We start from the raw sequence: 24,507 nt of genomic DNA on the forward strand, positions 1-24,507 counted from the left end.
CCTGACTAGTCAGTGCTCTTTCTATTAGAGCACATTGAGAACAAAAGTTCCCTATTCTGTTGATGTCAACTCCACTCCAAAAGTGTTATTTGTGTATATTCCTAAGAGTACTATCATTTATAGTCTCTAAAATAAGAGTTCTTAGTCTGTTCAAGGGTAGATTTCAAGGGGTCTCTGACCTTGGATGGGAAAAAAATCACATCTTTATTTTCACTAACCCTTTAACTGAAATTTAGCATTTCCTTCAATTATCAGTGCAGGCAAAAAACATTATTCTGAGAAGAGTCCAGATGGCACAAAGAATCTTTGACACTGAAAAAAAAAAGGTTAACAACTCTTGCCCTGAAGGCTTTGTAATGAAGTTCAAACTGTATTTCTGAAAGGGACAATGAGTAGATAATTTTCAGTTTTCCATACTTTTTCTTTGAATGACATTTAAAATTCATTCATTTAGATATTTCAGTACAAGCTTCATGTGATTAGTTTTGAGGAATGAGGAAAGCATACTTCATAACTGGTTCATGGTGAAACAAAAATGTGACATGTTAAAAATATAATACTCTAAAACATGTATTGTTTCCATGAATGTGTCAAATCCAAGGCCAAAAAGAACATTATACCTTTGATGTAAACTAAAAAGGTGATTTTCCCCCCATCAATGGCCTATTTTCAATTTGTGGGAAATCCCCAAGATGCCTTTGAAAAGGGATGATACTCATTGTACAAAAATGAGAGTTCAAATACAGGTCTAATTCCACATTCCCCAAAGTCAGCACTTCTAGTGGCTCAAAGCTGGAAGACTATATTAAAAGGTTTACAAAGGAAATGATGGCCCCTTGTATGTCATTGCCAAATGCTTCAGAAAAATTAAGTTCTGTAGCTTTGCCTCCAGAGAATATAACTTGTAGGGATCCCTTCTCAAAAAGGAAAGTATTGGCAATGCTTTGTAGGCAGAATGAACAAGTAATTCTAGAGGAAATAGTTAGAGCATTACTAGCAACTGGAAGGAATGCAAGGGCCTCAGAAGGGCCCCCAATTGGTAGGTTCCAACTTGCTGGAAACCAGGTTACTATTTTTAAAACTTTAAGTTCTGCCAGGAAGATAATCTGAAATGAGGGTAATTTTGTAGAGAAATTGTTTGCATTATAGCTGACATTTGTCTTTAGCTTTCTAGGATCCCATCCCTGATGACTTTTCTGGAGACTCACCAGCCCATAGAAGAATCTGTTGACAGCAAAAACAGCTAAAATAAAATAAAGAAGTCAAACTTCCAAATCAAACTGCAACTTCAGGATTCAGCAAACGTTTGTGTTGACAGCTTAATATCGATCTTGACATTTTGAACAACTGACGAAGTCTTAGTTGTCATTGGTCAGTTACTTCTTTTTGCCAGAGTCATTTGCAGATTATTTAAAACTGTATTTTCTTTAGCTATAATGTTGCATTGTAACGTAGTATAGTTTGGTGGAATATAAAACTAGATAGCCACAACATCCTTTCTTCCCACTCCATGGTTTGGAGGAGAATCAGAGTTTATTTGTTCACCTTTCATTCATCCTTAGAAGGTACAGTATACATAGTTAAAATAGAGCTTGAATTAATTAAAGGTAAAATTTAAATCCTCTTACCCACATTTACATGTTTCATAACCATAGGCAAAGTCACCTAATTCCTCCAAGTCTCAGTCTGTAAATTGGTGATAATAAGACATCTACAGTCTATCTCTCAGTTATTGTGAGGAAAGTGCTTTATAAACCTGAAAGCATTATATGAATTCTCATTGCTGTTATTTTCAAGGCACCATAAGACATAATAAGATGAATAAGAAAAGATGCCTGTCATCATGTCCTTGAATGATAATAGAAAGGATTTTAGAGATCTTCCAGTCCAATTAAATATTTTTCTCTAATTTTTTAAAATCCATACCTTCATCTTAGAATCAATACTGTATATTGGTTCCAAGCAGAAGAGCAGTAAGGGGTAGGCAATGGGGGTTAAGTGACTTGCCCAGGGTCACATAAATAGGAAGTGTCTGAGGTCTGATTTGAACCTAAGATCTCTAGGCCTGACTCTCAATCCACTGAGCCACCTAGCTCAGTGGACCCCCTCTAATTTTCTAATAGATAGGGAAGTTAAAATTTTAGAATGCAGACAATTCCATTTTTTAAACATTATTTTATTTGGTCATTTCCAAACATTATTCATTGGAAACAAAAATCATTTTATTTTCCTCCCCCCCCCCCCACCTCTCTCATAGCCAACCGGAGATTCCACTGGGTATCACATGTGCCCTTGATTCGAACCCATTTCCATGTTGTTGGTATTTGCATTAGAGTGTTCATTTAGAGTCTCTCCTCAGTCATGTCCCCTCAACCCCTGTAGTCAAACAGTTGCTTTTCATTGGTGTTTTTACTCCCACAGTTTATCCTCTGCTTGTGGATAGTGTTTTTTAGATCCCTGCAGATTGTTCAGGGACATTACACCGCCACTAATGGAGAAGTCCACTACCTTCGATTGTACCACAATGTATCAGTCTCTGTATACAATGTTTTCCTGGTTCTGCTCCTTTCGCTCTGCATCACTTCCTGGAGGTTGTTCCAGTCTCCATGGAATTCCTCCACTTTATTATTCCTTTTAGCACAATAATATTCCATCACCAACATATACCACAATTTGTTCAGCCATTCCCCAATTGAAGGGCATCCCCTCATTTTCCAATTTTTGGCCACCACAAAGAGTGCAGCTATGAATATTCTTGTACAAGTCTTTTTCCTTATTATCTCTTTGGGGTACAAGCCCAGCAGTGCTATGACTGGATCAAAGGGCAGACAGTCTTTTATTGCCCTTTGGGCATAGTTTCAAATTGCCCTCCAGAATGGGTTGGATCAATTCACAACTCCACCAGCAATGAATCAGTGTCCCTACTTTTCTGTATCCCTTCCAGCATTCATTACTTTCCATAGCTGTCATGTTAGCCATGATGGGATTCTAGCTTTTGGGGGGTGTACCTTTTGAGTCCAGAAGGAGGGTTCCCTGCCTCTGTCCTGTTGTTAAGTTTGAATTTCAGTCCCCTAGGAGCATTCAATTTGTGATCAGTAAGGAACGGTTTTCAGAGGTCTGAACTTTTGCTGCTTCTAAGCCGCCATCTTGACTCTGCCCCCCCAGACAATTCCATTTTTGAGCCATCTATATTATTAAAAAAATTCTTTCTGGGGGAAGCTGGGTAGCTCAGTGAATTGAGAATCAGGCTAAGAGACAGGAAGTCATAGGTTCAAATCTGGCCTCAGATACTTCTCACCTGTGTGACCCTGGGCAAGTAACTTGACCCCCATTGCCTGGCTCATACCACTCTTCTGCCTTGAAACCAATACACAGTATTGATTCCAAGACAGAAGGTAAGAGTTTTAATTTAAAAAATTTTTTTCCTTAACCTGAATAAAATTTGGCTTACTGTAACTTCTATCTGTTGGACCTAATTCTCTTGATATGTAATTCTATTTAAAAAAATTAAAAATATAGTGCTTTTCTCCCAATTGAAAATCAGAGGATCTTATAGTATGACTTGATGAGGTCTGTACATGCATCCATATATTCATACCTGCATATATATGTATATATATTTCTATACATATATAATACTACCTATTACCTCAGTGTGATTGTATCAGCAGCAACCATAAAATTTTTGGGAAAAAAACAGAATTCATTTAAAAAAGTTTCTCACCCATCATGATATGCCATATGCCACATTTAAATCTCAGGTCTGGAGTACTCAGGTTTATCACATCATGCTTATAACAAGAATAATACATAGTCCAGGGGGCTCCATTCTCAGACCCTGAAGGAAAAAGCAACAAATCATGTTATTTAAATGCGGTTTCTGTTTCTTTATTGATCAAATGAAGAAATTGAATGAGGTCTACATTTCTGTGCTGAGGGTAAGAGGTGTAATTATTGATTGGAGAGCTTGATAGACCAGATCAGAAAATGATATCAAAACAGTGGTGTTTGAAGGAAAGATTATTCTCTTTGAAGTCATGGGTTGATAGGAACTTTGGTTGAAGGAGTAGAAACTTTGTAAACTGTTATGAGATTTTTTGTCATGTTTGTTTCTGTCTTTGAATTAATGAAGTTCAGGGAGAAAGAAGCTGAAGCTTTTATTTTGGTTACTATAAAAAAAATCCCAACCTCAAATTGCATGGGAGAAAAGGGGACTTAGCTCTTTCTTGCTTTATTCAAGACCTAAATAAGGCAATTAATTATTCTTTGTTCCAATCTTTGCATATCTATTTTAGGACATTATTGCACTTGAGGAAGCTGTCATGATTTCATAGTTCTTAATTATTTGATAGCAGCTACATTCTGGATTCCATTAGGGCAGCATTTTTTCAGTTTGCCATGCCTGCCACCATTTATTCAGCATGTGTTTATACTATTCCTTGTGACTATGAGAAAAGCATAAATGCATTTTAGCATCCTAAAAGTAAAATGTGAGGCCCAAGTCATATAGCTATGTATCAAAGAGATCATTTTTATGACTGCTCCTAGAATGTGTATTTTGTACTTTCAAATTAATTTAAAGTACATTAAAGGATAAATGTCATAATTTAGTCATCTACATAGACATTAAAACCTTTCAGTCATTTCCATCCTGAGAATGGGGCATCTATCTAGTTTAGAGCCTTTAAGTCTTCTTTTGGGGACATTGATGTCTGTGACTTTTTCCCATTTTCTTTTTTCTTCTTCTCTGAGGTACTTTTTTTTTTAAAAGGCAAAGAGGATTAAATGACTTGCCTACGGTCACACCACTTATAAGTGTCAGAAGCCAGATTTGGAATTAGGAATATGAGTCTTAATGACATCATGTCTGGCATGCTATCCACTGTGCCATTTTACTTCCCCCTCTAAGATATCTGGTAAAATGATACTTCAATGCTTTCAAGATTTTTTTGTCTTTAGTACAGATTTCATTGATGTATTATAGTTGACCTGGTCCAGTTGCCCTTCTCAATTTCTCTTCTTGAGTGTCATTTCAATTTCTTTACATGGTACTGAGGTATTAGAGTCTAAATCTAGTGACCCCCTTGCCGTTGATGAGGAAAAGGGCTCATTCCAGAGATGCTGCCACATCTGTTTCATTTTTAGCTCGTTTGTTATCCTTGTGCCAGTTTCATGTTTGAATGCACTTGCAATGATGTGGCTGAACTTGGTTCTTGGCTAAGCTGTCTAATTTTTGCTTCTACTGCTTTTCTCTTTTTGATGAAGTCATATTGCTCATTCTCTTCCACTAGCTTCAGTCAAGTCCACAAGTCAACAAGCATTTAAGTGCTTATTTTGTGCCAGACAGTGTGCTAAATGCTGAGAATACAAATACAAGCAAAAAGAAAGATTGTCCCAGCCCTCAATGAATTTACATTCTAATGGAGTGGAAGAGATAAGCAACACATAAAATAGAGCTGAAAAGTGGGAAGGAATGGGAAGTTCAGAGTCAGGAGCAGAGGGAGACTTACACGTAAACATGGCTGCAGTTTGGAGGCAGGAATCTACCTCTCCTCAGGGACTACCCATACAGACTACCTCAAAAGTCCAAAAAAACTGAATTCATATGAATGAAGGGATTCTTCAGTAGGGTGCAACATTGAAGGTGCATGGGATTTGGGCATTTCCAGAGTCAGGAGAAGAATCAGAAAGGAGTGAAAGGGTGAGCAGAGCTGGCCTGGGTCAAAGTAGAGGCTCTGGGTTGACTTTGCTAGACCTTGGTGAATGGAGGAAGAGGATACAAGAATGGGAGAATTTTCCAGGAGGATTTAAAGAAATCTTCAGTAGAATCTCATCATCAATTCCTCATATTTTGTCTTCTAATAAGGGAAGTTATGAAATTCTCCACCATCTTTATATTTTTAAAGCAGGGATTCTTTACCTGGATATTGTTAATGGATTCTCAAGGAGTCTATGGATAGATTTCAGACTCTCTGAGAAGTTGTATGGGAACAAATGATATCTTTATTTTCACTAATCTCCAACTGAAAATTTGAATTTTCTTCAATTATTTTAACATGTTTTTCTGAGAAGGGGTCCAGAGATTTTACTAGACTGCCAAAGATTGACCCAAAAAAGGTTGAGAACCTTTAGTCTAAAAACCCTTGCATTTTAATAAAAAAGAGTAATAGTATAAATTATTAATATATTTAAATAAAAATAAAAATATCAATAATAAATAATAAATTAGAGTAGGCCTCCTTTTCTCCCGTTTACTTGAGGAAAAAAGTCTCGTTTCTCTGTTATACTAAATTATAAGAATTATATTAGATCATTTTCTTTAGTTTATATGTTCAAATTTGAAAGAATGTTTTGACTTGTTTTTTTAGAAGAATATAAAGGCACATATTTAGAAAGTAAAGTGACTGTAAAATATTGATACCCACCAACAAGCAGAAGACAGAGAGAGACTACAGCTATATTTCCAAAGCAATGATTGAGGTCTTCCAGGTAGAGCTGATATTATAAACACAGCACTTAAACTATACAACCAAATGTAGCATTTGTAATTCATATGAAATGTATATAGAATGTCAGTTTGATGCACTGGCTCATTAACTATTTTATTCATTCATTCATTTCTCAAACATTTACTTTTATAGTAAGGAGGCCACTTGTCTGGGAATTGATAGAACTTGTATTCCAATCTCAGGTTTCCGTTGGTTTTCTGTGTTTCGTTAGACAAGTCAGTTAAACTCTCAGTGGTTCCTTAATTGTAAAAAAAAAGCCTGATCATCTCTTCCTGGCCTATCACATAGAAATATTATGATATTCTCATAGAAAAAATTAGATAATTTTCAATTGATTTGATGCAGTATAAAAATGACAAAAAACATTATAACTATTTAAAATTAGCAACCATAATTTGCATACCATGAAATATATATTATAATGTATACATTAAATAATCACATAACAGCTATGATAATAAATGATAAAAATAACACTGCACATTAGAGAATAGCACTGAACATTGATGAGGTGGCTGCTTGGTTAATGCCTTTGTGTTCGAAATGAAGTACCTTCACTTACATTATTTCTGGGTACATTTTATAAAGGCAGAGATGAAAGATGAGAAGTTGCCATGTAAAACTAACATCATATAAATGGGACAAAGAGTTGAAAAGAATTTATGATGCAGGTAGGGAGTGCCCTGAGACTTTCCCAAGGTCAGTTGAAAGATCACTCATCTCCAGCTGGGAAAACACAAAAGCCTAAATTAAAAATTGAGCAGCTTTCAAAAATCTTCAGACTATAAAGAGCTACAGTGAACATATTCATCTCAGATGGAAATATGATTTTGTCATATTTGGAAGCAGCCTTCCAGATGTAAAATAGGGAGTTTACTTAAATTCTTAACAGTATTTCTTAGACTCATTCATTTTTTTTTTGGCTAGGTAGCTATTTCACTTGGTTGGTATATATTATTTTCCTGACTTCTAGATCAGACTGTGATTAATTTAGATGTATGTACTGACTAATTTTAAATAAGGATTTGAGAACTTATGCTGAAGTTCATTTTTAGTGAATTAGCCTAGTTTTACCTGGCAAGTTAAATACTTTATGAATATTTCTTGTAACTGGGCTACTGAACAAAGTAGCCTTTCTGAGATTTCTGAAAATATGATGATGATGATGATGAAGGAAATTATGATTGTTGTTTCTGAAATTTATATGACGTGCTATAATAGAAAAAAAAACAACTGGATGGCTAACCATAAAATTTGGGTTTATATGGAGGTCCAAAAGTTGACCAGCTATTGAATTTGGAGCAAGTCAGTAAACTGTTTTATCAGTGTTCAAAGTTTTAAGAACTTTCAATTGCGGTGTAAATGACAGCTCCATGTGGCTTTTCCAGCTTTCAGTTATAAGAAAATTTCACTATATCCTGTTGAAGCAGCTGGGGCTCATCACTTTTGGAAACAAATTAAGTTATTTTTGTTAAGTTGATCTATGCATTGAATTCTCATTTCTCCAGGATATTTTCCTGTTATCAATAGTAATGCAGATTCTCTATTGTCTATTGTCTATGGACTGTTAAAAATAAGTTTTTTTTTTTATTGCCCAACAGTGCTAATAAACTTGATTCACCACTGACAGCCATTTCCATTTATGTGGAAATATATTCATACATCTTGACGCCATCAGAATTTATTAATTCTCCTTTATTAAAATTCTCCTTGTGCATATAGATTCCACTGCCATACAAATGCCTCCAATGAGGTCATAGAAAGGCTCCACCAGAACATTAGCAGTACTTTATGTTGAAGTAAGGACTGAGAAACAAAGTAGATGCCCATCTATTAGGAAAAAAAGAAACAAATCATAGCATATAGAAATAATTTCCCCTCACTTTACTATTTCTCTTTTTAAAAAACCAAACCTTTCCTTCTGTCTTGTATAAATACAAAGACAGAAGAGTAGTTAGGGCTAGGCAATGAGGGTTAAGTGATTTGACCAGGGTCATGCAGCTAGGAAGTGGCTGAAGCAGATATAAACCCAGATCCTTTTGATTCCAAGCCTGACATTTTATCTGCTATGCTACCTAAATATGCCTGCCGCTCATTTCTCCCCTTCTTTTTTTATAAAAAAAAAAGATTTCCCTTTTTAATTTTAACTAAACTATTTCACAGATTTTAATGTAGTTTTTGTTGAATAGTAAATCTTTCCTTCAAAAGCTGTCATTTTGTGGTTTAATTAAAACTGTTACATTGGTCAGTCACTTCTATATGTTTGTAGGTAATCTCGTTCACTAATGAAGCTCTCTATTTTTGAAACCAGTACAGAATGCTAATATCATATAATTTGAAATATGGTATTGCTAGATCCCTCTTCTTCACATTTTTTCAATATTTTTAAATTTTAATTTTTTCAATATTTCAAGATTCTTAACTTTTTGTCATTCAGATGAATTTTATAACCTTTTCTAGCTTCATAAAGTAATATTTTGACAGTGATTGGTATGACACTGAACAGTCTTATTTTTATTATGTTGCATTGATTGATCATGAGCAATTAATATTTCTCCAAATATTTTTGTCTATCTATATTTTTTCAAGAACATTGTAGTTGTACAACCTCTCACTTTACAAATGAGCAAATCTGGGACCAAGAGAAGTTAAGAAACATAACTTAAGAAACGTTCCCCAGAACCACTATTTAAGACCTCTCAAGTTCTTGCCTGCTTTTATTTTTACTACATCACAGCTCAGAGTATAAATATAAATAAATCTTTCCATTGTATCACATGGATTCTTAATGCTTTGTAATTTTTGATTAATAAAATCATCTGATATTATTAATTTCCCTAAAAGGAAAGAAACAAATGAAAGAACACTGCTAAAGACAGAAGGGAAAATGTGTTTTTCTGCCACTTGGGGAGCACTAGTTCCAAGGATTCTATAAAAGAAGACTTTTTTCATTGGAAAATCTGGTCCACTCAGAGAATGATTGTGAATACTATAAATGACATTTGATTGAATGACATTTTTAGAGAAAGTTAAAAACTTATTTACATAATAAGCTGAGGTAAATAAAATTATTTTCATACATTTTTTTCTTGTAGTATATGCATGGTAGAAGTAAAAGGGAGATGGATTTAAATAGGAGGAAACACTTTATAATCATTAAACTTGACAACCATGAAGTGCCTTGTAGAAGCTGTATAGCCTTTTGTTAGGATTCTTGCAAAGAAGATTCATCTGTGGGATTGGAAGTTGGATTTGATGACTTCTAAAGTCCCTTTACTTTTTAAGATTTTGATTATAAAGAATATTTGTGAAAATAGAGTCAACATTAAAGCATAAATAACTTAAAATTGAACTTAGACTTTTGAGACCTCCTGTATATCTGAGTGTGTATATGTGTGTACCAACACATATACCCATAAATGTACTGCAATATAATACAAATATCATTTCTATATACTATCTTATACATACTAACACTATGCTATACTTCTAATAATATTAATACTACTACTTATATATTATAATGCTAATTACATACTAATACTATATGAATGGCATTATTTTTAACTTGAAGGATTAGATGATAACCTTGAATTCCTGAAATTAAATGATGTTTTTGACTGAGACAAACACTTTTATTTTGGTAAGGCCTAGAATTGAGATTAGAAATATATTCTTTTACTTTTCTGAGAATTTCCTTCATAGGGAAATATTATTTCCCTGAGACTCTTTACTTTTAATTATATATAATTACTAAGTCCTTCTATGCAGGTCTTAAAATAAGAACTCTACACAAGTGTATTTTATTCAGTAGACTTAAGCTCCTTAAGTATATAACTTGGGTGGTTCAAAATATTGAGCTCTAAATGAAAAAAAAAAAGTTCTTTAAATTAACTACTCTATATTCACTCCAGCTATAATAGCATTGCTAGAGTCAGTTTTGACTCTTTCAAATGAATGTCCACATAAAAAGATTATGAAATCCTATGACATTATTTCTAATTAATGTGACTTCCTAATGATGTAATTGGTGGGGGAGTGGAGAGATTAGTATTATAGGTTAAGAGGATTTTAATCCTTTTAACAATTAACATGGACCTGGTTTGTGCATTGTCCCAGGATGGCAGAATTCCATCAAGGAAATGAGATGTGCCATACCATGAAATGTGTACACATGACTGAAAGTCACAGAAAATGCTGCATTTTACTTTTCTTCTTCCTTTTGCCTTTACTGAGGAAGCAATATTTGAGCTTTACCAGACTCTAAATCTCTTTACCCTTATCTTGTTCTGATGCTTCATTCTGTAAGAATTCATGCTGTCACGTAATCACTACTTTTCTTCATTTACTTTTCTTCATTTTCCCTCTTTGGAGGGCTAGCATGATTTAGAACTACAGAGATGTTTTTGTAATATGGCAAATAGTATCCAGACTGATTAAAGGTTGAAGATCACACATAATAAAGTCAGCTTCATCAGCTTCTTCACCTTTTGTTAAATTAACTTTTTTTTTTTAATCTATAAGATTCCAGTCTAAACATTAAATGGGAAATTCTTTGGGTTGCCATTTAAGGAACTACCACATTCACAGTGCAATTAATGAAATGTTTTCCGAATGGCAATGATAAGCAGTAGTTAATAAACATTTATTAAAAACCCATTTGTGCTAGATACTTTGCTAAACTTTGAGGTAACAAAAGAGGCAAAATGCATTTCCCACCCTCAAGAAGCTCACAGTCTAATGAGGAAAACAACAGGCAAATAAAGCCCTTCCCCTAAATAGGTGTGTTATCAATGCCTTTCCAGCTCTATATTAAATAATTATCTAGGGAATTTTCTATGACAGTAGGTGCTGCAGGATAAAAATGAACATGGTAACATGCAGGATTACGGGATGAAGAAATCTGGCAAGACAGATAATCAAATGATAGGTTCTGTGTGTCACTGAGTCTATCTGTGTCAGTGAGTTTTAGTCACTGAAAGATGACACACATACTACAACAAGTGAAAGTAGTTCCATGGCCATCATTGCAAGGAGAGAATTCAGTGAAAATGCTATTACAGGGGGCAGCTAGGTGGCTCAGTGGATTGATAGCCGAACCTGGAGATGCAAGATTCTGGGTTCAGAGCTGGCCTTAGACAATTCCTAGCTACATCACTTCACTCATTTCAGTCATATCTGACTCTTTGTGACCTCATTTGGAGTTCTTTTTTTGGCAAAGATACTGGAGTGGTTTGCCATTTTCTTCTCTAGCTCATTTTACAGATGAGGGAACTGAGGCAAACAAGGTTAAGTGATTTGCTCAGTCATACAGCTAGGAAGTGTCTGAGACCAGATTGGAACTCAGAGAGATGAGTCTTCCTGAAACCAAGCCTGCTATGTACACTCTGCCACCTAGCTGCCCTTTCAACTCTAGAAAGCTTCATTCATTTACATGAAGGATCTTTTGAGACCAAACTCTAATTCACTGTATAACATAGTAGACATGTTTGCAGCATGTCAGATAGATGAGAAATACAATAATGAACATTAGTTTAGGGGGCACAAGATAGGAGTTCTGGCTAGTTTTGCCACTAACTTACTTTGTTATCTTGGGAAATTCTATAATTTAACCACAAGATAAAAATGAAATAGCCCTTGTCCTCAAGGAGCTTGCATTCTACTGGGAAGGGTACAACATTTATACAAGCAAAAACAAGGTTATACCATGTAATTTCTTGAGGAAGAGAAAACTGATAACTGTGGGGAATCAGGAAAGTTCCCTGTATAAAGTGCTTGAAGGAAACTAGGGAGTCTAAGAAGTGGAGATGAAGAAGTATAGACCAGACATGATGCAATACTTGTACAAATGGATGAAGCTGGTAGATGAAATATGTACCAGGAACAGTTAACAGGTTAATTTGACTTGAAATAGAATGTGTGAAAGACAATGAGATATGAGATGGGAAATGCAGGTTAGAACCAGATTATTGAGTGATTTAAATAATAGATTAGAGATTTTGTATTTGATTCCAAAAGCAATAGAGAATCATTGAAGATTTTTCTTTTTGCAGGGGGTGACATGGTCAATTTTATATTTTAGGAACATCATTTTGGCAACTCTTTGAAGGATGAATTGAACAAAGGAAATAAACAGTCTTTCTCGGTTATCTATAAAATGAGAATACATATTCCATTAATAATAAAAATAACAACAATAATAACTAGCCATTTATAATACTTGAAAGTTTTCAAAGAGATTTACACATGAACATTATTTCATTTGATCTCCAGGGAAGCCCTGTAAAGTAGATGTTATTATTATTCCCATTTTACAGATTCTAGAAACAAGCTGCCATTAAGTGACTTCCCCAAGGCCACATAGTTAGTAAGTGTCTGAGATTGAATTTGAATTTAGGCTTTCTTGACTCCAAGTCTAGCATTCAATCCACTGTACCACTTAGCTGTCATCTGTCTGATAGGATTATCATGTTGATCAAATGAAATGATAAATTGTGATAGGTCTTGAAAAAACATGCAACTCTATGTGGTTTAAAGAAATTTTATATAAGTTTACACATTATGTATATGCTATGTATATATTCTCTATGAGTCATCTTTATGCTAATTATTTTCAATTGAAGGCATTATGGAGCACATGCAGCTTTAAATTTTTTTAAATTTAAGTTTTATTTATTATTATATTTTTACCAATTACATGTAATAAATTTCCACATAAATTTTCGGAAGTTATACGATTCATATTGTCTCCTTCCCTCCCCTTTCCCAGAGGTGGTAAGCAATTCAGTCTAGTTTATTCATGTATTATCATGCAAAGCAGATTTCCATATTGTTTATTAAGTGAATAATCTTACAAAACCAAAAGTTCAAAACATATGCAGAAATAAACAAGGGAAAAATTTTATGTTTCCATATTAATTGCTACTCCAATAGTTCCCTGGAGGCATATAGCATTTTTTGTCAGAAGACCCTCAGAATTGTCCTGGATCATTGTATTGTTGATAGTAGATAAATCTTCACATTTGATCATTTCTCAATATTGCTGTTACAGTGTTTTCCTGAGTCTGCTCATTTCACTCTGCATTGGTTCATGTAGGTCTTTCCAGCTCTTTCTGAAATCATCCTGTACATCATTCTTTATAGCACAAAATATTAAACCACCACTATATACCACAATTTGTTTGGCCATTCTTCAATTGATAGAAAACCTTTTAGTTTCCAGTTTCTTGCCTCCACAAAAAAATCAGCTATAAATATTTTTGTCCAAGTAAGTCCTTTCCAATTTTTTTTTATCTCTTTGGGATACAGACCTAGTAGTGGTATTATCAGATCAAAGGGTATGCATTGTTTTATAGCCCTTTTTGCATAATTATAAGTGGCCCTCCAGAATAGTTGAATCAGTTCATAACTCCACCAGCAATGCATCGGAATCCCAATTTTGCCACATGCTCTCCAACATTTATCATTTTTCCTTTACTGTCATATTGGTCAATCTGAGAAGTGTGAGATGGTACCTTAGAGGTGTTTTACTCACATGCAGCTTTTGAAAAGAATATACATCAATGGGCCATATCTTACCATCCCATAATTAGCTGAAATATGTAGGGAATATAAGACCCCTTGGACTTCTCATTTGTTTATTATAAAAATTATTTGATGCAAGAAAGAATAACACCTTATAGGTTCTTTTATAGAAATATATCCATACAAGATCACTCATAATTCCTTGGAAGACAGAATTATAGAAGCAACCATATTCAATTACTTACAATAATAAAAATCAGGTGAGGAATAAAACAAGCTATATGCTCACCAAAGGAAGTCACCACTGCATATGAGAGGAGATCCAGTGCCAAAGTCCAGTTCAAGAAGAGATTGATTAAAGAGAGAGAGAGAGAGAGAGAGAGAGAGAGAGAGAGAGAGAGAGAGAGAGAGAGAGAGAGAGAGAGAGAAAGAAAGATTGATTCCTTTTGGATGGTGAAATCTTTCAGTTAATCTTGTTTGCAGATGACATTGTGCTGATTGCATTAAGCCCAAGAACAATGCAGACCTTTCTGGAAAAAATGTGTAATTGCTTAGTTGAATTTAGCAGATTCATTCCCATAGGAAAGACTAAGGGGATGAAGAAGGTGTGTTGTCCAGATTTTAATGTGCAACTGAATGGACATACTATGTGAGTTTTATAAGACAGGATGGATATATGAGACAGACAATATATAGATGGACACTGAGTTGGACTCTGCCTTGAGAAGAAAGAGGTGGGTAGCCTCAATTGTTTAAAAAAAACTGCAAAGTTTCTCTCTTGATAACTTACAATTACAGCAAAGACCCAGGTTTTGAATATCAATATTTATGTGGTATAACCATAAGGCAACAAGATCTGGAATATTATTGCCTTGGAAGAACAAAATATGAGGGTCACACAAAGGGTAAAGGATAAGGTCACAGAAGTGCAATCCAGATGTAACATATAACCAAGGAAAAACTCCAAAGCAGAAGATGAGTAAAGGGTGCCATCTATCAATTGTATGCCAATGGGGAAAAAATAGGTTCGTAATTTGGCAAGAATAAGGGATAGTAGGGGAACATCCAGAGTGTTCCACTGCTAGCCTCTTGATTTCAGGCAAAATGAGGACTCCACTCCAGCATACTGAGTGGAATTTATTTGGTGAACTTTTGGGAAAACAGGAATAAGAGTTGCCCAGGAAGGGCAGGCAGTAAAGGGTTCTCATATATATTACTGGAAGGAAATCTTAAATCTTTGAGATCACAGTTCTATTTGAGTGTATACATATAAGTGTGTACCACATAAATATGACATATTGGATAGAAATGCAACATATGAAAAACATACAATTCAGCACAAATGCAAAGTATTATTATTAAAAAAAACTTTTGATGCTCTCAAGATTGTACTTGACTTCTAATTATCATTTGGTAGCATTGGTTGCCAGAGAAATTTGCCAAGATTTTAGGATTTTTCTGGTAGAAAAGAGTTTATTTTCCTTCTGTTAAGTATTTTTTAAAAATTCTTGCCATTCACTGAATGAGTAAAAGGGGCTGGGAAATTCTTTTTTATTATTCTACCTATCTTATGTATCCACAATATATCACCCAATGAGGCTAATGATAGCTAGTTTCCAGATGTAACATTCCCTTGGGATATTTCACTACTCTGAGAGACTATGAGCTTATTGGAAAATCTTTGTGAAACAATCTTTCAGAAATTGTCAAATGCCCTTAAATTTTATACAAAGAAACCACATGTATGATTTTGGATCTTTGCAGAGCCAGTGTGGTACTGTAGATCAGTTAAACTGAAGGATGAGAAACACTGCATGGAGTAATACTCCAATTATAGACTGCTGTAAGTTTTACAAAGTACCTTACACATATTAACTCATATAAATAAGACACATATAATTTGAAATCTGAACAAATAGACAAAATTGAATGAATGCGCTATTAAATGATATATCAAAAGAGCAAATAGAAGACCATACTGAGATGGTCCACATGTGATTTCTTTTATTTAAGTTTATTTATTTAATTAATTAATTTAGGATATTTTTCCATGGTTACATAAATCATATTATTTCCCTCCCCTCCTCCCACCTCACTACCATAGCCAACGAGCAATTCCATTGGGTTTTGCATGTGTCATTGATCAAGACCTACTTCCATATTATTAATATTTGTATATAGGGACCCACCACAGAGTCCTATATTATTTATCTGTGGGTGGGTGACCTGAGAAAGAGAATGGAGTCTAGAGGAATATGGATGTGAGATAGATAAGGCAGTCAGGGCAAGAGACGCAGGAATAAAGATTCAGAGACCACAAGTTAACACACCTGGGGAGTTGCGAGCTCCTCCATGAATACCTCTCTAGTGAAAGATAACAGAATGGAGAAATTATAAGTATGAGGACCAAGAGAACCTACATGGAGCACAGGACTCTGGGACATCCCCCATGGACCAGGTGGTCAAGAGATTAATGGGAGATGTGCGGGGGGGTGGGTGGGTGGGGAGAGCTGCGCTGTGTAAGTCAGTCAGACATGAGGAACATAGTAGGCCACAGCAAGATCAAGATTGTAAGAGGCAAGAGGGAGAGCAAACCCTGTGAGAGCAAGAGGTGTAAGAGAAGAGGAGAAGAGAAGGCTTGCACATGTTCCCCAGCCTTTATTGGGGACCTTAGGAATGTCAAGTGGGAGGTGATTAATGAATTCATGACATGATATAGGTTTTTACATTGGTAGCATTGACAATGACGGAATCACAGAGGAGGAGATTAATCCAACCCGAGTTTTGTAAATGAATGTAGTCCGAGCCAGGGCACTGTAGCTGTCAACTCCCAGCCCAGGAATTTGCTTGTCCTTTGCACTAGTCCTTTGGATTGTCCCTTTCCATATAATGAACATTAAGTGATCTGACCATGTGTCTGGTAAATGAATATATAGGATACAATATCAATACATCAACCATACTTCCAAGATGCTAAGATGCCTGGTATGCTACATTGTACTAGGGTGATCCTTTAGAATCTAGATCCTCAATCATATCCCCATTGAACCATGTAATCAAGCAGTTGTTTTTCTTCTGTGTTTCTACTCCCACAGTTCTTCCTTTGGATGTGAAGAGGGCTCTTTCTCATAAGTCCCTTAGAATTGTCCTGGGTCATTGCATTGCTAGTAGAGAAATCGATTATATTTGATTGTCCACAATGTATCAGTCTCTGTGTATAAGATTCTCCTGGTTCTGCTCCTTTCTCTCTGCATCAGTTCCTGGAGGTCGTTCCACAGCATGTGATTTCTGAAAGACTTTTTATCCGGTATTATTGTAGCATCGGTCTTTATACCTAGTTAAAGGTCCACAAAACTGTGGGACTTGAAAAATGACAATAAGACTTGAGACAAATAACTCAATACTTTTTGACCAATTTCGTCAATATCTCCTACTTAACTTCAGATTATAAAACAGGAATATGCCTAGGAGACCTGTTTTATAATCTGAAGTTAAGTGGGGGATGTTGCTATATACATATATGTGTATATATACACACAAATATACGTACATAGTAATATTTACTGGTGATTGTATTTAGTGATAAATCTAGGAACAATGGGGCAACATGTGGGCTCTGTGTGTGTATGCATGTTCACATGCTGTGGTATATTACCAATGAAGATTTGCTTGTAAGAACTGGCACAGAGACAAAAATAAAAGAGCATCAACATCACAACAATAAAATATCCACAATATATTTCCAAATGGAAAGAAGGAAGCAGGAGAAGGGGGTTGCTTGTTTTTATTCAAATGTACATTTTCTGAGACCTTTATTATCTTCTGGTTATTCTATATTACTTTCCACAAAAAAATTACACAAATTACAGGAAGATATAGACTGGGATCCAGAAAAGTGACAAAAGTAACTAAAATAATATAACATCAAGTTAATAAGGAAAGGCTGAAGGAAGGATATATTTACTCTGGAAATGAGATGTACTTTCTGTGCATTTGGTTATGAAAAGAATGTTGACTTTACAATTTTTGTGGAAATTGTGTGAAAGAAGTAGTTCCTTTGATCAATACAGTGATCCAAGGCAATTCTGAAGAACTCATGTTGAAAAATGCTATAAGCTCCAGAGAGAAAACTGATGAACTCTAGTGCAAAGTGAAGTCTAATTTTTTCACTTAAAATTTCTTTCCTTCTTTAAAAATGGCTAATATGGATATAAGCTTTGTATGATTTCACATGTATAATTGAAATCATAATGCTTGTTATCTCAGGCAACTAGGCGGTACAGTTGATAGAGTGTTGGGCCTGAAGTTAAAAAAAAAAATCATCTTCCTGAGTTCAAATCTAGCCTCAGACACTCATTAGCTGTGTGACTCTGACAAGTCACTTAACTCTGTTTTCTTCAGTTTTTCATCTGTAAAATGAACTGTAGAAGGAAATGGCAAACCACTCCAACATCTTTTCTCAGAAAATTCCAAATGAGGTTTTAAAGAGTCTTACATGACTGAAAAGCTTGCCTTCTCAGCTGATGGGTGGAAAGAGAAGAGAGAATTTGGAACTCAAAAATTAAAAAATGAATGTTAAAAAGTTTTTGTTTGTTTTTTTAAAGAAGGGATTATCTTCACCTTCCTTGTATTTGCAGTACCTGGCATGGAAAATGCTTAATAAATGCTTGTTGATTGATTAATTTAAGCATTAATTTAAGCACAGTCTGTATTCTCAACAGCTCTTTACAGACTAACAAACTTATCCTAATTTGATAAAACTTGATAATGAATCAAGTGTCCTGAAATTCAAGTAGAAACCTAGATTCACAGATTTAGTACTGAAAGGTACCTTAAACGTTATCTAGTCCATCTTGTTCATTTTTCAATTTAGGAAACCTTTGTTCAGAGAGATTTAAATTATTTGCCCAAGGTTACCCAAGGAGTAAGTGGCAGTAACAAACTCTAACTTCAAAATTCAGCATTTCCCCCCCTGCTGTATCATGCAGGCTCTCAAAGGGGAAAAAAAAGGGGGGCCAATTGATTTCTATGTCAATCCACAAGTATTTATTAAGCTCCTAGTGTGTATTGGGTGTTGTCCAAGGTTCTGAGGATTTCAAAATCAATCCCCTCTTTCTTTCTCACCTCAAATGAAACAATTAAAAAAAAAAAAAAACCAAAAACCTGGCCCTGCTATCAGGGAATTCTTCCTTCCATAAAGCAAAATACCTAGTAATTAAAATGTCACTATCTTAGAGCTTTTAAAGTTTTATACTTAGTTCTTTGTTGAATACAAGCTAATGTGTGGAAAGACAACCTTTTCTCCATCTAAATCTTTCATCTTTTGATTTCTTCAGTGAAAGGTCATTCCACAATGAATTCCAATGCCCTGTTTCCAGAAAATTATAGAATTCTCCCTGAGGAATTAGGGTTATCATCCTAAAGTCTGGGGACCAGGGAGAGCCCCAGAATATAAAAAGCTGCTAAAAACAATTTACATAAAAGTTGCTGCTTTGGGTCTGCATTATATATACACCAGAATTATATATACACTTCAGCACTCAGATGCATCTGTGAACTTATCACAGAGTGAGTATACTTTAAGCACCAATCAATCAGAAATTTTACAAATGAGCATTTGATGGTATAAAAGGATTTATAGTTCCTTAAGCTTGGAATCCTATTCAAAGTGAAATATTAAGGAGAACTTGGAGCAAATTCTTCCCTAGTGGTGTTATTTCAGTAGAAATGTCATCTTTTCCAGGTCATGCCAAATATTTCATTATGCACTGAAGCAAGCAACCTCTCCCCTATCACTCTTGGGGGTTTCCCTCAACATCTAGAAATGTGAGGGGAAACTCTTCTTTCATACTTTAGGATTTCATTGAATGTAAGTAAGATAGAAAAGTGGGAGCAAATGGAAAAATGGGCCCCTGTGGTCCATTGCATAAATAATGAGGAAATTACAGATAAGGTTTTAATGCTATAGAGTAATGAAAGAATATTGATAACAGCAGAGAGATTTGTTCCCTCCTCCCCAAGAAGGCAAGGAAGTCCCCATGAGAAAATAATTTTGGTCTTTGATCAAATGAGTAATTTTGTGGAAAATCAGTCCTTTTTGCTTCTTTTGGAGAACAACCCTCAGAACTTGTTTCATGTTATCATTGTGAGAGTCACACAGGGTTCTGAGAAACTGGGGTCATTATTGTCATAATCATGCAACTCTGGGCTAGACTTAGTAGGACCAGTCATCAGGTAATGAAGACTTCAAGTTACCTCTCTCACTTCCTCCTTTTTTTCAAAGTTTAGCTCTGAGGTTATCTCCTATGGGAAGCCTTTCTTTATTCTTTTAGTTATGCATTGCTTCTTTCTTCTCAATTTATCTTTTATTTCCTTACTTGTTTACATATTGGTCTTTACCCTATGCTCCATTTCCATTAGAAAGTAAGCTTCTTTAGGGCAGAGTCTATTTTTTACTTTTTTGTCTTTGTATTTCCAGCGCTTAGCCCAGAGACATAACATGCAGTAGGTGCTTAATAAATATTGCATTGAACTGCATTGAACTATCATTAATCATCATATGACATATATCTTTGGGGAACCATAGCATGCATTATATGTGTCCCCCTGGTTTGCTATTTTTTAATCACAGTGGGGATGCCCATCTGGTAGATCTCATATAAAGTCAAACAATCTGTAAAGGAAATTTCCCCATCATTGTTAAAGGACTGGAGAACAATATGAATGGACATTATTTTTTAATCACTATGTAAACGTGATCACTATATAGATTTTAATCACTATATATACATATACACAGATATACATACACATACATGTCTTTGTGGGATTGTAAATGTAAAATTGAATGAATTATGAAGAAAATGGAATACTTTTGCTGAATTGCTTTCAGTATACTTACCAGTAAATATAATGTCTGTTCTTTATCTTTTTTTAGATTCATAGCCAAACCATGTGCCTTAGGGCTTAACATCCAGGCCAATGGACCACAAAAAGCCCAGCCTAATGCTATTCTCGAAAAGGTCTTCACTGCAATTACCAAGGTATGATATTCTCTCGTGGTGTTAGCTGTCACTATTACCAAATCAATCAGTAAACAGATATTTGTTGAACCCCTTTCATGTGTTTAGCATTGTGCTAGGCAAATATGGTGCTCAAAAGTATATTTACATTGACAAAATATACATTTATAGAGGGGAATTAATGCTTTGACCAAAAAGGGTAGAAAATCAATAAGTGTGTAATGTGTTAAGAGCTTGTTAGTTCACCTTCAGAGTTCAGGAAAACCAATCTGCTCACCCATCCTTGAAGAATCTTTCTGCTTTGTCAGTGACTAGTCATATTCTGTTCCTTTTTTTTAATTTTCATGTGACATCTAATGAGAGGTATGAAACCTATGTAGTTTGTTACTCATTTATATATGTCTGAGTGGAAGCAGAATAAAAAAAATTGCTCTTGTGTGGAAAAATTGCATTGGTAGTGATAGCAGTGACCTTTCTTGGACTTCTCAGAAACAGGCTGGAAGAGTAAATTTCATTTTTTTATTGAATGGAAGGGACAGATAAAACAAGGCAAAAAGGTGGCAAAAATAAAGGCATATTAAATATTGCAGGATAACCAGCGATATAGCAAAAAGGAGAAGTTGAGCACAGAAGTAACATGAGGCAAGTGACTCCAAAATTGGGGTTATTGTTCTTCAAAAAAGGATTTTATTAAGCACTTCCTCTATGTAAGGCATTGTATAAGGTGCTGTTGATACAGAGATAGAAACCAAATAGTTCCTACCCTAAAACACTGAAGGCACTTCAAGTTTTATTGAGAGAGACAACATGTTGATATATAAACATATGCAAAATATTGACAAAATAAATACAAGGTAATTTTGAGGGATTTAAAGGGACTAGCAGCTGGGAGGATTAGGGAAAAAAGATAAAAATCCAGAAGGGGAGGGATGTTTCTAAGAATAGATAAGAAAGAAGTAAAAGAGCTTGAAGTACTCAATACTAGTAAGAAAAATGACAAAGACAGGACAGAGGTCATCTAGGGCAACCCAGGCCTGAACTGGAGTCCTTCTTACAGATTCCCCACATGGTTACCCAGTGTCCCTACTTGGAGAACTTGAATGAGGCAGAATGTTTTTTTTTTTTTTCTAGAAGCAGTCAGTTCCACTTCTGGACAACTTTATGGAAGTTTTTCCTTACATTGAGCCTTAATCTGTTCCTTTGCCACTTCCACACAGAAATCCCAGCCTTGTCCTATCAAGTTAAAACAAGACATATCCACTTTCCCTTCCATGTATAAACCCTTCAAATTTTTGGAGACACTAATAGGAAGTTTTTGTTTCCTTGAACTTCCCCAAACAGTTTGCTTTTACCTCCTTTACATACTTAATCAGGCTATATTTTATATGTGTCAATCATGCAATAGCTCCCTGAGGCCAGGGGCCATTTTACATTTAATTTAATTACTCTTCTGAGCTATTAATACACAGGACACTGACTAAATGAACTAAAAACTTTTTGTTCAGAAAGACATTTTTCTTTAGTGAAAAGACATTTTCTCTAGTGAACATTATATTTCAGATACTGAGCAGACTCATTTTCCCCCTTTATTTTATGGGACTTATGGAGGCTACTTAATCAGATATTGACAGTCTAACAAATTTCACTCCTAACTTGATATTCACAGTTACTGATTATCTGAACTACTTACTCTCATATTCACATTAGAATGTAAGGACTTGCCAAGGTTTTCTTGGGTGATTCTTTTAAAACACAAAGGCCATTTTCTTAAAAGAGTATAGGAAACTGTCTAGTATTTCTAAAATGTTTATCTGAGAGAATAAAGAAATTAGATAAATGAAAATGCAGGAAAAAAGTTCTTGAAAACTTGGTGGGAGTAATTTTTAGCCTTTTCTAAGTAACAATCTATAAAAAGCAAATTTATTATAAACATATTAATTTGTATGTTATTTTGGGTTTACAGAGTGGTAAATTTAAAGAAATCCTCATGGTTTTATGTGGTATGTCAAATTGGCCCAGAAAAATACATATTTTTTGTCACCAAAACAGATGTAACAAGGGCATTGCTAGATTTCTTTTAAAATATGATCACAGCACATTTGAATTCACCTTATATAAGGTATTATACATGCATTTAGCTTTCAGTCTTCCAAATGGACAATAAAACATAATTTCTGCACATATTTATTCCTATAAGGAAACATGCAAAGGAGATTTTATTTCTCTTGTCTGTTGTTTACTATAGTTTCCAGAATAATTTTCAATATCAAGGTTAGTAAAGAGATTTTTCAGCCAGGTTGGTTGCTCTGGAGAATATTTGCTCTAAATTAATTTCAGTGATCATGTTTTACAGTGTTTCCAAGGTGACTCCTTTTGAAGTTGTCTTTAAAACAAGAGCTTTCCATTTTAAATATTCCAACTTGCAGGAAAAGTTGGGACTGCTCTTTCTTTTTTTTTCTGTTCATGTAAAAAAATTAATTAATTAATTAAGAATATTTTAATTGGTTACAAGATTCTTGTTCTTTTTCTCCCCTACCCCCACATCCCTCCCATAGCAAACACACAATTCCATTGTGTTTTACATGTGCCATTAATCAAGAACTATGTCCATATTATTGATATTTGCACTAGCGTGATCATCTAGAATCTATATCTCCAACCATATCCCCATCAACTCATGTGATAAAGAGTTGTTTTTCTTCTATGTTTCTATTCCCACAGTTCTTCCTCTAAATGTGGACGGTGCTGTTTCTTATAGGTCTCTCAGAATTGTCCTGAATCATTGCATTGCTGCTAGTAGAGAAGTCCATTATATTTGATTGTGCCACAGTGTATCAGTCTCTGTGTATAAGGTTCTTCTGGTTCTGCTCCTTTTACTCTGCATCAATTCCTGGAGGTTGTTCCAGTTTTCATGAAATTCCTCCATTTTATTAATTCTTTGAGCATAATATTATTCCATCACCAACATGTATCACAATTTGTTCAGCAATTCACCAATCGAAGGACATCCCCTCATCTTCAGATTTTGTGCCACCACAAAGAGTGCAGCTATGAATATTTTGGTACAAGTCTTTCCCCCCTATTATCTCTTTGGGGTACAAACCCAGCAGTGCTATGGCTGGATCAAAGGGCAGACAATCTTTTGGTGCTCTTTGGATATAGTTCCAAATTGCTGTCCAGAATGATTGGGTCAATTCACAGCTCCACCAGCAATGTATTAATGTTTCAATTTTGCCACATCCCCTCCAATATTTATTACTTTCCTTTGTTGTCATGTTAGTCAATCTGCTAGGTGTGAGGTGGTACCTTAGAGTTGTTATGATTTGCATCTCTCTGATTGTAAGAGATTTAGAACACTTTTTCATGTGCTTATTAATAATTTTGACTTCTTTATCTTAAAATTGCTTATTCATGTCTCTTGCCCATTTATCAGTTGGGGAATGGCTTGATTT

The 24,507-nt window shown here is 34.9% G+C and overlaps 1 protein-coding gene across 2 annotated transcripts in view; it reads left to right on the forward strand.

Moving 5' to 3' along the window:
* Positions 1–24,507, forward strand: part of CERS6 (ceramide synthase 6) — a 323,332-nt gene that overhangs the window by 41,527 nt on the left and 257,298 nt on the right. For both annotated transcript variants that reach the window (XM_001375375.5, XM_007494319.3), the window contains exon 2: positions 20,971–21,076. In XM_001375375.5, the coding sequence (XP_001375412.2) occupies positions 20,971–21,076 (106 nt within the window). The remainder of the gene's footprint in view (positions 1–20,970; positions 21,077–24,507) is intronic.

This window comes from Monodelphis domestica, chromosome 4 (assembly GCF_027887165.1).
Source record: "Monodelphis domestica isolate mMonDom1 chromosome 4, mMonDom1.pri, whole genome shotgun sequence".
NCBI classification, from domain to species: Eukaryota; Metazoa; Chordata; class Mammalia; order Didelphimorphia; family Didelphidae; genus Monodelphis; species Monodelphis domestica.